Source organism: Trifolium pratense, linkage group LG6 (genome assembly GCF_020283565.1).
Source record: "Trifolium pratense cultivar HEN17-A07 linkage group LG6, ARS_RC_1.1, whole genome shotgun sequence".
NCBI lineage: Eukaryota > Viridiplantae > Streptophyta > Magnoliopsida > Fabales > Fabaceae > Trifolium > Trifolium pratense.
Window position 1 is genome coordinate 5972625 of NC_060064.1, and position 15038 is coordinate 5987662.

Consider the following 15038-nt stretch of genomic DNA (forward strand, 5'->3'; position numbering starts at 1 on the left):
CAAGATCAAGACTTTTTCATACAAGTGGTTAAAAGCGACGAGTAGTACTCTAGCTGTGAACTGCCATAGTTAGTGGTCTAGTCCTATGCTTTGTTTGGGTCTTGCTTAGTGTAGTTTCTTTTGGTTCTTGTACTGAGAAGACTATTTTATATATATATATATATATATATATATATATATATATATATATATATATATATATATATCATTTTGGCTTGTTAAAAAAAAATTATATAAACAAATTTATTTCACGAATATCACATAATTGTGTGTTTTGTTCATTATGCAGTGCGTTTAGATTTTAGCTTCCAATAGGCAACACATGTAGTGCTACCTCAAGTCCTATTCCTATATAATATTTATTTATATAATTACACATAATTTAGTATCCATATAATATAATTACACATACATTTAGTAAAAAAATATATACATATAATTACACATACATGTGTCAAAAGAAAATATAATTACACATACATGTGTGAAAAAATATATTATTACACATAAATTTTTTTTAGCTCGTTTGGCTCATGAACATTCTCGCAAATGGTTTAACAACTAAAGCTTGGTGGTTTATGCTAGTTTGAATTTTGTACGAGTTTATCCAGTATCTACTTGGGATGAATTTTATTTTAATTTAATATTTGATATTTCTTTAAAAATGTTAAAGTTCAGAGAGAAATACAAAATGACGGTTAGGGTTTCAATAATATCATAATGACATTGCTTAATAAAATAAGAAGGCAAATGCTAAATAGTGCCCCCGGGGCACTCTTTAAGCCCTTAAATAGTAAACTTTTTATAGAATTTTTATCGGAATGCGTAAAGTCAACGCATTGGAAATTGTAGTGTTTAACTTTTTGAATAAAAAGTTCCTTTAAATGGAATGCTTAAAGAGTGCCCCGGGGACACTCGTTAGCAAGACCCAAATAAGAATTACAAGACAATTTATAATTTATAATAATTCCTAATGGACTACTAACACATATAGCCCAATACTTAAAGCCCCAATAAAACCATTATCTAACAAAAAAAATAGATTAAAAGTTTAAAGAACAAATTTTGAAATTTTGAAATATTTTTTTGATTTAATGAGTTGAAACGAACTGTTCGTGAATTTTAAACGAGCCGAACTCGAGCTAAAAAAACGTTTGTGTCAAACTTGAGCCGAGTTTCGAGCTGAACCAATTCTTATCGAATCGAGTTGAGCTCAGACGAGTTCGACTCAACTCAACTCATTACCAACCTTAATTCTAGACCTAAATATTACTCATCGCTTTACTGTTTTTTAATAAAAATAACAATAACTTCACAAGCTGTTGGTAAACCTGACCAAAAGAAAGTAAAAATGCATGAGCTAGTTTTTTAAGCTAGCATTCACCCTCTGATTCCTAGAGGAAGGGGGTCCTAGTAGTCCAGAGTTTGGGACGAGTTCTGGAATCAAGTGGTTTCAGTCCCCTCCCAAATGCAGTTGCGGGGGATCAAACCGTGGTCCTCCTTACCAAGTTCAGCGCCAATCACCACTGAATCAGCTAACATTTGGTAGCATTGCTGATTTTTAATATAGTACTTTATTCAATTCGTGAGAATTCGTGGATAACTTCTCTGCATATATATCCTTATATCATATTCATACACAAGTATTTTAATTCGATAGTTAGATTTCCCGAATATATTTTATATCCATACAGCTAACACCAAATAAGAATATATAATAACAAGTGGATGGTACTCTATTATTAATAAAAAAAAAGAGTAAATAGTAATGCAATTATTTTCTTAATTTATTTCATATTATTTGATTTTTTATATGTGTGTGTAAGTGATACAGTATCATTTAAACATTTGAAGTGTTTAATTAAAAAAATTATTAAGTATAAAACTATATATGAGCAACATAAAATAGACCATACATATAACGAGAAAATTACTAATAATTCAGTCAAATATTTATTTAATTATAAAACATTTCTTTTGCCGTTAAAAAAAAAAATTATTTAATTATAAAACATATAAGGTATTCACCAAAAAAAAAAGTCATTAGAATTTTGGAAAATACAATCAATTTCTCTCAAAATTTCATCTATGTTTTTATCCAAGCAAACAATATGCATTGAATGATGAGTTATGATTCAAGGTGTCTAGTTAGAGTATGGAATATACTCTTCATGCATTTAAAGATTGTGTTTTTGCTGAGGTTTTGTTCAATGTTTGGTAATGATCTGGCTATAATTTTAAGATTGTGGCTATAATTTTTACTATGCTTTTTTTTTTCTCTCTTATGGGTACGTTCGTTACAGATTAAAAAAATAGTGATTCTGTTGCAAAATAATTTAGAGATTTTTAGAAAAGTTGAATTTAATTTGTATTTGTTTATTATAATAAAAATCACTTTTTTAAATAAAATAATCTTTGGTTTGTTTGGATACAACTTATAAAAGTGATTTTTTTAATTACAAATAACTTTCTTCTTTTAACATTTTTTTTTCTCTCTTCTCTAAAAAAAATCTATTATTTTATAGGAAAATGCTAAACAGTGCCCCCGGGGCACTGATTAAGCATGTTAAAATAGAAATTCTGTCTCGAAATGCGTGCATTCAATGCCTCAAAAGTACAAAAAGTTGTCTTTTCAATATAAATTTTATTTTTTATTTTCTTTTTAGGTATGCTTAACAAGTGCCCCGGGAGCACTGTTTAGCATGACCCTATTTTATAAGCTACTCTTACTAGCTTCTCATTTTTAGCTATTTTCTAATTATTTTTAGTTTCTGATTATTTTAAAAATATGTAACAAACAGATGTAAAACAATTAAAAGTGATTATTTTTATAAAAAAAAAGTCTTCTCTATTTATTTTACATCCAAACATGGTGTAAAACCAAATCCGGTAAATCATTTCTTCACATGGCCAGACGTTTTTACCAAAATGGTGTAATTTTTACATTATATTACCAAACAGGTGTAGTTTTTTAAATATCTACCAAAATGGTGTAAGTCGTCGTTGTCATTATAAATAAAAAATTTGAAAGTCGTTAATGGCAGTGACGATTTTTATTAAAAAATTGAAAAAACTCAAAGTCGTGGCTGTCATCCACGACTTTGCTTATAAGCTGAAAAATAGAAAAAAAAAGTGGTGTGTAAGTCGTATATTGCATCGAACCATTTTGGTAATTTTTTTAAAAAACTACACTTGTTTGGTAATATAATGTAAAAAAGCTTAATTAGTAAAATGGTCCCTTAAAAAGATTTTTGGTTTTACATCGGTCCTAAAAGAAAAAAATGTCTGAATAAGTTAAAGAAAAAAATGTCTGAATAGGTCCCTTAAAGACATTTGATCCCTAAAGAATATGATCAAACCGATTAAAAGATATGTCATATTACCATTTTACACCTTTTGGTAAAAAAGTCACATAGCCACAAACGAAGTTTCCATTTCATCGCAGAGAAGTACAAAGCACACAGCACCGATTCTAGGTATCATCTACTTTCTCCTCTCCTCCTAATTAAGCTTCCGATTATTGTTCAATCGTTCTTTTTGGATCAATCAACTTTCAATTTTATATGGATTCTTAGACATCGATTTTATATGTATTTTATCTGCCACCATTGTTTTTCACCTGTTTTTTGTTTCATGTCATGTGATGTGATGGGAATTCTTCTAAATTGAATCGTTTGTTTGATTTTATTATCTTAATTCTTAATAATCACTCGAGCCAAGATTTTATGTGAAAATTTTATTGATTAATTCAATTTTTTGTCGGTCAAATTGGGAGGAGTGGTTTTATATTGCTCAAATTCTTTAATTATTGCAAATTTCCCACCATTGACGGTTGTTTAATATTGTATAATAGTAATGCAACATTGTTGTATCTTGCTTATAGGCTTTTGCTTGTGTTCTATAGAGACTATGTAATGTAATACATTTTGCCTAATCCTTGCACTTCTTGTGTGTGGATTATTCTTATTAGGGTTTGTTTTGATGAACAACTTATTTGCAGCTCATAGTACAGGCGTTTATCATGATAAACGCTTATGTATAAGCTTCCATAAGCTATTTTTATAACAAAAGATAAAATAAAGATAAATTGTTGTTATATATGCTACAAACTGTTTTCATAAAAGCTATATTGGAGAACTTATGAAAATTGTCACAAGTTGTTTTTATAAGCTCTCCTAAATAGTCTCACAAAGTTTATGTTAGTAGATATGCTCAAATAAGTCAATCTAAACAGGACCTTAATCCATTTTGCCTTTAAGAAAAGTAGGCTTTTGTAGTTTGTGTGCAGAGTATTTTGTAGAATTGCAAAAATATCCATCTTAAACTACAACTTTGGATTTTCACTATATTTTTAAGGAATTTGATTTTTACGAATTATGGGAGTACACTTGTTAGTGACCGTGTCAACTATTCATATAAATCTTATCCGCTACTCATTAGGGATGCATTGGGTCTTCTTTTCTATTTGATTTTTGTTACGCTCTTATTTATTTATCTACATGTTTGTTTAGTACTTGTAAATGTTACTAGTGTCTGTTGTTTATCCTACATGTTTACATTTAAACGTATGTATGGATAATGGTGTTTATCGATGAAAACAAGTCTTACAATCTGCTTGATTAGTTATATTGAAATACCAAACCAAATTAGGCAAAAACTATATTCTAAAAAAAAAAATGTACTTATTGGGTTAGAGCAATAAAATAGAAGACTTGTTCATCTCATTCAATTTCATTTCATTTGGGAAAAAGAGCGAATCAGAGAAAGAAGAAAGATGATCTATCGGAAGTGGAGTCTCCTTACAGGTCCGACGTCCATCATCGCTGGTGTAGTGGCCACCGTCGCCGTCGCCAACTTCATATTAGTCAAGAATGTAACTCTCTCTCTCTTCTCTCTCTCTCTCTCTCTCTCTCTCTCTCTCTCTCTCTCTCTCTCTCTCTCTCTCTCTCTCTCTCCCCTTTCACCCCATTTTAGATTTGTTGAATTTAAAATGGTGGGTTGGATTTGGAGATTTGTTTGAGTTATTTACGTAGTTTTCTTTAGTTTTTTAAAGCTTAGTTTTCTTTATGTTATCTTCCCTTAATTATAGAATTAAAAAATATCTGCCATTAATTATGTTAATTTGATTCCTTTTGATTTTTGAATGAAACTGAAGTTTTGGGTCTTGATTACTTTTTGCCGGGTTGGTGGAAAATTTTCATTTGTTTGATTGCTCCCTAACGTTAGAAATTTCTCCATAATTATGTTTGAAGTCTGTTTTTTATTCATTAATAATTACGTGTTTGCACGAAGTTGACTAATGTCCTAGCTGAAGTATTAACATAGATTGTTGTACGAGAGAACCATGTTTGATTGTCTCATTTTTTTTCTGAAAGTGTTGACTAGCTTAGTAAGGTCCAATGCAATGCTAGGACTGTCTATTTTGCAATTATTCTGCTAGGCGAGGTTGCTTAGATGGACAAACCAAGACTGAAAAACTCTTGGAAACCAATTTCCAAGTAAAAGTCATTTGTTATAATTACTTGACTGGTTTATGTTAATGTTTTGAGGTTTTGAGTTATGCCTCTTCTACTATCCTACCCAGTGTTGTCAAATTTCTGCCTTTATAGCATGCAACACTTTATTCCATCTGCCATAGGCTGCAACACCTATTATGTTCACCATGTTTCCGACATAGACCACATTGCCATGTTGATATGGCGGATATTTGTCTGCCTGCAGTAATGTGCCATTCCCCATTGATTACAATGCTCCTACCTACTAATATTCGGTCTGTTTTTTTAAGCGATAAATATCACTGATTGATTGTATTTTACTTATTTTATTGTAATTTCCAGGACCCATTCACTAAACCAGAGGATAGGAAGTTTGGAGATCAACCTGCAACCAAGTAGTAGAAAAGATATCACAGTGGTTTGTATTTTGATGTCACATTGATTATGAGCCCTTTATGCTGTTTTGCAAGACATGCTCTCTTTAGTTAATAAAGTCTTAGGTGTCAAATGAAATTTGGATTCTGGAGCATGAACCTTTGTTTAGAACTAACTTACAAAAGTTCTTGAGAACTGGTTCACATTTCAGAGATCCATGTTTGTTTCTTCTGTACAATGTCAAATAGAAACGTGTAATAATCTTATATTTCATTTCTTTTACCCTTATCAATTTTTCGATAAAGTTTGCCTTGCCTTTTTGATTTGCTTATGCCGAAGTGGCAAAGTTCTCAGTTTGAAGCATAGGTACTCCTAAAATACTAGGTACTTACCAGTACATGGTATGCGTACTGTACTTGTTAAGTACTTACCGATTTGTGTCCATTTTTATTTGGTTGATTTTAGGTGGCAGATACGACAAAAACGTGCAAACAGTGGAAAAATAGCATAAAATATTTTGATTTCAATTCTCTCTATTGTGAAAGTGCTGCACAAAAATAGTAAATTGTTGAAGCATGATGATAAAAGTGTGGTTAAACACATCAATGTCATATATGTAGTGTGCTATTGTTGGAAGAAAATATTTAGTATTTTCTACGGCTATTAAAAATTTACAATATCATATGTGAAATATGCTATAATGACTTTTGCAAGAAAATAAATTAAAATATGGCCTCACATAAAATCATTGTTTGTTTGTGTATTAGTGTATATCATGAGAGGAGGGAGGGGCTGCAGCCAATGGTTGTCTCATTTAGATCCGTTCCTGTCGGTGTTCGATAACACGGTGTTTGATGACAGCGGCGAGATGCAATGAGAGGTTGGAGTAGAGGATTATATGGGGTGTGCTTCGGTTCACGACTTCATGATTTGGGACCATCTATGGCTAACAAATGCAAGAGCTCATCGTTTGTCCAAAAAAAAAATGCAAGAGCTCATTAACAAGTTGAAAGCTATTCTCATTGAAGGTGGAAAAACTTATGAAGAATATTGTTTGAGGATATGTATGCATGTGTACACTTTCACATTTAATTATGTTTTTATTTTTTTTGGTGCATTTTTAATTAGAGTTTTTTTTTTTTTTTTTTTTTTGACATTATTTTGTCATTTAGAGTTATGTGGTTAACTGGTTATACTTCCATCAATTTATATATTACTTTTATTTTCATACCCACCCTTAATACATCATTATTGAACTTTTCAAAGTTGAAGATAACTAATAAGAGAAAATAACCATTGCTTAGTTTCACTCTTCTATGATTTAAAAACAACTACTGCGTCTCAATAACACACAAGTTAGTCTCATAAACATCTGAGTAAAAATTAGTCATATAACTAATTCAAAGGGCTAAAGTTTGTGGGGAACTATGTAGCATGGGTACTCATACCCGGTACCCGTACCGGGTATGTACCAGTATCAGATACTTCATGGTACTCGTATGGTACGCACCAATTCCATACCCATTTTTATTTGATTGATTTATGATGATGAATACGGAAAAACATATTGACCGTTGAAAAATCTCTTAAAATATTATAATTTTTTATTATATTTCAATTATCTCTTATTTTTTATGAAAATAGTTGAGACGGTGGACCAAAATAAAAAAAAAAATTCAAAGCATGATGATAATACTTCACTTAAAAATAATTTTTCTAATATTTTATATTAACGTACCCGTACCTTAAATTTTCTAAAAATGTTGTACCGCGTACTAGTAGCCGTACCTAGGCAGCATACATACTATAGAGCATTAGAGCTAGCTATGAGATGCTAAAGTACATAATTATGGTGTGTGTTTTTTTTATTAAAAAGAAAAACTATTCATGTAACTTACCAGAACAGAACATGACTGCATATTCCTTCTAATTTGTCCAGATATATAACTTATTTAACATACACAACAACAACCACTAATCATTATTGATAAACACAATTTTAATTTGAAACTTCATAATTACAATCACTAGTCTAATACAAGGCCAGATCAATTATAATTGAAACCACCAAGTGAAAGCTAACTCTATTGTATATTTGTATTTGGGAGATATATAACTACAAGCTCTGTGTATGATAGGTACACTGAAAACTATTGTAACCCTAACTAAGAAATTGGGTTCAAGTGATTAATGAAGTCTCTTAGAACGAATCGTTTGGGAGAACTCAAGTTCGATTCTTAATGAAAACAACTCTTGGTCAGACCTTACTTACCTCGCATCTAAACTCTGAATTACCGGAACCAGCCCCTTTATCTGACTCCAGAGGGTTAATAAATAAAAAAACTATCGGACCCCCCAAAAAATGAAAGACTATCGAGTGTGTGATATATGCACTTACTTCAAATCAACTCATCAAAAATATTTCCCATATCAAACTTACAATTGTTACATTCTATAGCATTAACCACTTCTTGAAATGCCAAAACACTACATGGAACTACCAAACCATTCCTCTGTTCAAACCCAAATTCATTGTAAGCTTTCTCCAATAACATCTTGAATAGCGGATGAGAAAGGTAGCTAGTTGGAACCTCGTATCTTTGTCTTTCCTCCCCAACATATAGTGCAAAAACACCACTTTTCTTGGACCCAAAAGTTTTGTTGTTTTGGTATTTTTTTTCTTGCTCATATTCTTTCAATAAACCACAATGAGCATGATCTTGGTCAACTCTAACTATAGTCTTCACCTTCTTCGTTAGTTTCTTGATCGATATAATATTTTTCCCTAGCATCTTGTTAACTTTGGCCGGTAATTAAGGAAATTCTTGTAGTGAACTGAACTCCAAATTAAGGAACTTCAATATTTAGGATGATAAGGATATAGAATAGAATTATAAATATGGGAAGAGTGCTATGTGGAGGAATTGGGTATTTGGCTATTGTGCAGGGTGAAGTAATAAGGACTATATAGTATTATCTTTGGCTAACGATAACATCACATGATGAGGAATATTGCATAAAAAAGATTTAAGTCACTTTCTTGGTTTTGAATGGATGACTGGAGTATTAATTAATTAATTAATTAATTAATTAATTTTTAAAGTATACAATGAAACAATAATATCTTTTTTTTACAACTCGAATCGAAATACACAACACTTGTACATATCAGTATACATTTATATCTGATGTGAAAAATATAAGACCTAACACTTATACAAATTAGTATATATTTATTTATAAAATGAAAGACCTAATTGAAAATTATATATATATATATATATATATATATATATATATATATATATATATATATATATGGCTTTGGCTAAAATGAAAGAGTTAGACAAGTGGTGCACGGTGCACCAGTTGTCGATAACTGTATAACGAATACGAATTTTATAAAATCCACTGTTTGATATAAAGTTTATATCGTATAGATCATCCATATAAATTTTTAAAAAAATTGAAAATCATTTTGATATGTTATTGAGACTCATCAAGATTAACGGTTTATGAATTTTTATTAATTACTGTTAATTTTGTTATGTCTTAATAACACATCAAATGATTTTCAATTTTTTTTTTAAATTTATATGGATGATCTATATGATATAAACTTTCTATCCAACGGTGGATTTTGTAAAATTCGTATTCGTTATAGGGTTATTGATAAGTGGTGCTCCGTGCACCACTTGATCAGCATAATAGAAGCTGCCTATATATATATATATATATATATATATATATATATATATATATATATATATATATATATATGCATCTAAATTTTATAAATTTGTTTCATTACAAAAAAATATATAAAATAAAATACGATAGTCTTTCAACACTTACAATTGTGTATGAAAATAATTCCAAAAAATATTACGAGTTGTATTGAACAAGAAGTTTTTTTTGAGACACTTATTTAAATTCTCATACACGAATGTTTCCGATAATGATATGTGTAAGATATAAAAATACACCTAATTTCGGAAGTGTTGCCCTTTCGAGATTATAAGCAGGCTTAAGTTTGAGTACTTATAGAGTACTTTATCATTTTGCTGATAAAAAATCTCATATATTTTCAAAGAGAAGAAGAAATTAAAGTTGCAGGCTTAAGTTTGAGTACTTATAGAGTACTTTATCATTTTGCTGATAAAAAATCTCATATATCTTGAAAGAGAAGAAGAAATTAAAGTTGGTCCATATGTTTTTTTTTGACATAAAAGTTGGTCCATATGTTATAGTTATTATATAGAAATCAACATCCGTAACATGTGGCATGCCAACACACATTTTAAAGTATATATTAGCATAATAATTTAGTTGGTGTGAGTTTCATTTCAACGTCATATTTGTTGACTGGAAGTTATATGTACCAATGAAATGGGAACAAACTAATTGGTTGATTAAGGCTGAAAAATTTGATATTGCTGATAATGACATCTAATTATACACGTCTAATTCACACTACGTATACTTAATAGTTAATATAACATGCGTATTAACCAGTCTCAAGTCAATTGCGCGTAATAAATTTTAATACTACTACTAATTACTACGTATACTTTATTAGTATTAAAATTAAAATTAGTACAAATTAATTATATATTCCTATGACTATTGACTAGTTCTATGATGCGCGTTCTTCACCTATAATCTCACACTGTAAGGAGAACCACATTTTAATGACCCTTCAACAACTAATCAAATGGTTTATTCTAAATTGCAATTCTCCAATGTGTTGAATCCGGCCTTTGGCTTTAAAATAAATAAATGGAATAGTGGGAATTTAAAAATTGTGTGATATACATCGAAGTATAGAACTCCATCAATTCCATTGAAAATTAAAGAAGATGTGTGGAATTAATAAAATGTCAAAGTCATATTAGGATGAAATTTTTATGGAGGTAATTTTGTCCTAGGATGAACAAAACAAGAACAGCATATCACTCCAAAAGATTCTTATATATATATATATATATATATATATATATATATATATATATATATATATATTCTTCACTTTGCACATGCGCAATACTAGGGGTGATCGTATTCAAAACCGCAAGTCAAATCAATCCAAACCAAAAATCGGATTTGGTTTGGATGAACTAGGATGGTTTTTTTACTTAACTGCACGGTTTGGTTTTGTTGGCGGTTTTCATTTCATAAAACCGAACCAAACCGAACTAAACCGCAATGTGTTATATTTTGAAGTCATAATGATGTATTGCATTGGAACTTCATGTTGTTCTTTTTTTTTTATCATAAGTGTAATGTTATTTTGGTGTTGTAAGGTTATTCTAGATAAAAAACTTTTATCGATACTGTGATGTTATTTTGGAACTTCAAGTTTTTTTTTTTCTTCTTAACATTATAAGGTACTATAATATTATTTTGGATAAACAACTTTTATTGGTACTGTAATGTTATTTTGGAACTTCGGGTTTTTTTTTCTTCGGATGTTTAAAATTGTTTGGTACTGAAATGATATGTTGTAAACCGCACCAACCGAAAAAACTAGACGTGTGTTCATAGATATGTGACTGATTTTAATTGGTTGTACATAACTTATCTATAATTTTATAAAGACAACCTAGATTTGAATTATTTTTTAGAAAATGAAAATACTAAAGTTATGGAATAACTTTAAATAAAATCTAAATAAATTAGTTCCAACAACTCTTTTAAGCTAATTTTATTTGTTGGTCTTCTAAAGATAAGTGAATATAATGATTATTCTCAGTAGCATGAAGTCAAAATTACATAATGTTTGACCCTCAACTATATTTAGCATAAGATAATGTTTCCACCAAACTCAATCATGAACACCATGATGTGTAAAGAGGAATGCAATCTTTTCCCCCTCGTTTTTGGACAAATCTTTTAGTAGCCAAAGGGAAAATAGTGCCCTAAATATGGATCAGTTGACAAGGGAAGTGAAAGCCAATCCCACAAATTATGCCATTGAAGTAATAAAAGTCTCCCAAAGCGGTTATCAACATGAAAATGCATCATTTTAAATGTTGCTAGTTATCAACATTGTTCTATTCAGAGTATTTTGTCTAATCCACATGATTTACCTTGTGTTTTTTTACTTTATGAATATTGAGGACTCGACTCTCATCTTTTCTTCAATTGCCCGTTTACTAGAGTTGCGTGGGGTGCAATATCTAGTTGGTTGGGATTAGTGGCGGTGACAAAAAAATTATAGAGTATGGACAAAATTTCACGTGACATAATATATAAATAGTCCAACAAAAAATCTCAATTTTGCATTAAAGTAACCCCTAAAAATCTTAGTTTTGAATAAAAATTATTTCAGTTTTGTCCTAAACCAACTCCTAAAAATACAAAAAAAATTGACCGGTGTCTGAGCAAACTGCCCAGGCTTACCGGTCCTTGGCTCCGCTAATGGTTGGGATATGCATGTTAGCTAATTTTGATGCACACCGGTTTGAAAATAAACTCTAACCAGATTGTCATGTACTCATGTGTCTATCATATTGTCGAGCTAAGTAGGTCCAAATGAGAAATTGAAATAATCTAAATCAACTGTAAGAAAGGGTATGATCAACAATTGCGGGGTATAATTCGGTCTTAATAATGGGCTTATGTTTTCTTAGGCCTTAAAACAATTAATTGGGCTCAATTTTCCCATCTTCCAACAAGAAATTTTTTACACTTTACACCCTCGAAATTATCTTCTTTACTCTGCTCTTGTTCTCTCATCTCTTCCTCTCTTCACCATGAGCAGGTCAGGCCAACCACCAGATTTGAAGAAGTAAGCATTGCTCTCACTTTTTCACTTCAATTTTCGATACTTTTAAATTTCTGCTACACTTGATCGCTACTAACATGCATTTTTCTTTCAATTTTGGGGGTTCGGCATGTACATGGATAAACAGCTTCAAAGTAAGTTTTTTTTTTTTTTTTTATAGTGCTTTTTTCTTTACATAAATGTAGGCATAATGGGATAAAGTGGTATAAATTGTAGAAAATTTGAAAAGTCGTTTGGTTGCTATAATGCTTATTGAAGTTAATATGTGATTGTGGACAATTGGGAGGAGTGATTTTCTATTGCACAAGTTCAAATTTTCGATGTTTGACAGTTGTTTGATAATGTATACAGATAATAGTAATGCAATATTGGTGTATCTTCCTTAGAGGCTTGCTTGCGTTCTATAGAGACTATGTAATGTAATACATTTTGCCTAATCTTTGCACTTCTTGTGTGGGTTATTCTTATTAAGGTCGGTTTGGATGAACAACTTATTTACAGCTTATAGCACATTAGCACAAACACTTATCACGATAAACACTTACTCCCTCTATCCTGATTTATAACCAAAATTCTACTTTTGAGATTCATTCAATAATGGATGTATCTGATCTATAATATAGGCCAGATACATTAGTTTTTTAATGAATATGAAAAGTTGACTTTTGCTTATAATTAAGGATGGAGGGAGTATGTATAAGCTTCCATAAACTATTTTTATAGCAGAAGTTAAAATAAAGATAAATTGCTTTTAATTTTTATATACACTGCGCAACTGTGTACTGTTTTCATAAAAGCTACATTGGAGAACTTATGAAAATAAGCTGAAAAAAACTTATGAAAATTGTCACAAGCTGTTTTTATAAGCTCTCCTAAATAGTCTCACAAAATTTATGCCAGTAGATAAGCTCAAATAAGTCAATCCAAACAGGCTCTTAATCCATTTTGCCTTGTAGGTTTTTGTAGTTTGTGTGTTTGTAGAATTGAAAAAGTATCCATCTTAAGCTACAACTTTGGATTTTCACTATATTTTTACTATTGCTGCGGGTTCACTGGTTTCTAGTGACGAAGATGAGATGAGAGTTAAGGAATTTAATGTTGACGAATTATGGGAGTATACTTGTTAGCGATCGTGTCAACTATTCATATAAATCTAATACGTTACTCATTAGGGACGCATTGGATCTTTTTTTTCTATTTGATTTATGTTATGTTCTTGTTTATTTATCTACATGTTAGTTTTGTACTTGTAAATGTCACTAGTGTCTGTTGTTTATCCAACATGTTCACATTTACATGTGTGTATGGATAATGGTGTTTTATTGATGAAAACAAGTCTTACAATCTGCTTATTGAAACACCTGGTGTTTCCTTGCAGTCAAGCTGAATGCCAATCGTATGATTGTTGGTACTCTTCGTGGCTTCGACCAGTTTATGAATTTGGTTGTTGACAATACTGTGGAGGTCAATGGCAATGAGAAAAATGACATAGGGATGGTGGTAAGTCTTCATATTATGCATTATTATCAACCTGATATTAGTGGTTAAGGTATGTATAGCATCTAAGAGAGTTTGAGCATGGTTTTTGTATTGTTAATTTTCACTCACTTTTTGCAGGTAATCAGAGGAAATAGTGTGGTCACAGTAGAGGCACTTGAACCAGTGAATAGGACCTCCTGAATCCTGATTTTTTATTTTTTTTGGTAAACATTTATAATTAAGTTTCAAGGTTTCAACAGAAACCGCATAGATGCTGGGAGTAAAATATAATTGTTGATATTAATATGGCCATCTTAGTGACAAATCTGAGGTTATTTTCTGGTTGATTTGTGAGTGCTGGGTACCTCTAGGGTTGTAGTGGATGGTAGTGGCTTAACTATAATGATGTTATTTTGCTTATATATACTTTTATTTTTTAGGTATCATTTTGCTTATGTATTTTTTACCAGGTAGAAATCATACCTGGTCAAAATATTTTGTCCTGCAAAGCAACAATGATAATGTGGCTCATCAATATTAAACATAAATATTAAATACTTTTGCAAGTGCTCTTTGAGCCATCGTTGCAGATACTTTTAGATTGTTATTATGTTTGTCGTGTGTTTGGAATCTTTGGTTCCTTTCTAAAATAATAAGTGGAAGTATTACGCTCGAACCTTTTGGTTCCTGCATGCAATGTTAATACTAACTGAACCACTTTCACGGGATACTAAGCCAGCAAATTTAATTAAATGAAGAAAAAAAAATACTAGTATGTAACTTATAGAATTGATTACAAACAAGATCAGAATACAAAGTATAACTTATAAAACCAGCATAGTTGAGTTTAATGGAAGAAATTACTTTGTTGTCTATATTTTGTGTTCCACAGTATCTCAAAT

At 30.5% G+C, this 15038-nt stretch overlaps 1 protein-coding gene and 1 long non-coding RNA gene across 5 annotated transcripts; both read left to right on the forward strand.

Annotated features, from left to right (window-relative positions):
- Positions 1-3405: 3405 nt before the first annotated feature.
- On the forward strand, positions 3406-6186 carry LOC123890368. Its single transcript, XR_006802824.1, has 3 exons — positions 3406-3476; positions 4752-4873; positions 5838-6186. It is a non-coding gene; the product is annotated as an uncharacterized LOC123890368 (long non-coding RNA).
- Positions 6187-12557: 6371 nt separating this feature from the next.
- On the forward strand, positions 12558-14579 carry LOC123890369 (probable small nuclear ribonucleoprotein G). 4 transcript variants are annotated; one of them, XM_045939965.1, is made up of 4 exons: positions 12558-12660; positions 12769-12791; positions 14036-14157; positions 14275-14579. In XM_045939965.1, exons 1-4 carry the CDS (start codon positions 12626-12628, stop codon positions 14335-14337), a joined length of 243 nt encoding a protein of 80 aa, XP_045795921.1. In that variant the 5' UTR covers positions 12558-12625; the 3' UTR covers positions 14338-14579. The 4 variants fall into 4 exon arrangements, with proteins under 4 accessions (XP_045795921.1, XP_045795922.1, XP_045795923.1 ...); XM_045939966.1 differs by having other exon boundaries at positions 12580-12660; positions 12785-12791; XM_045939967.1 differs by lacking the exon at positions 12769-12791 and having other exon boundaries at positions 12615-12660.
- The last annotated feature ends 459 nt before the right edge of the window (positions 14580-15038 follow it).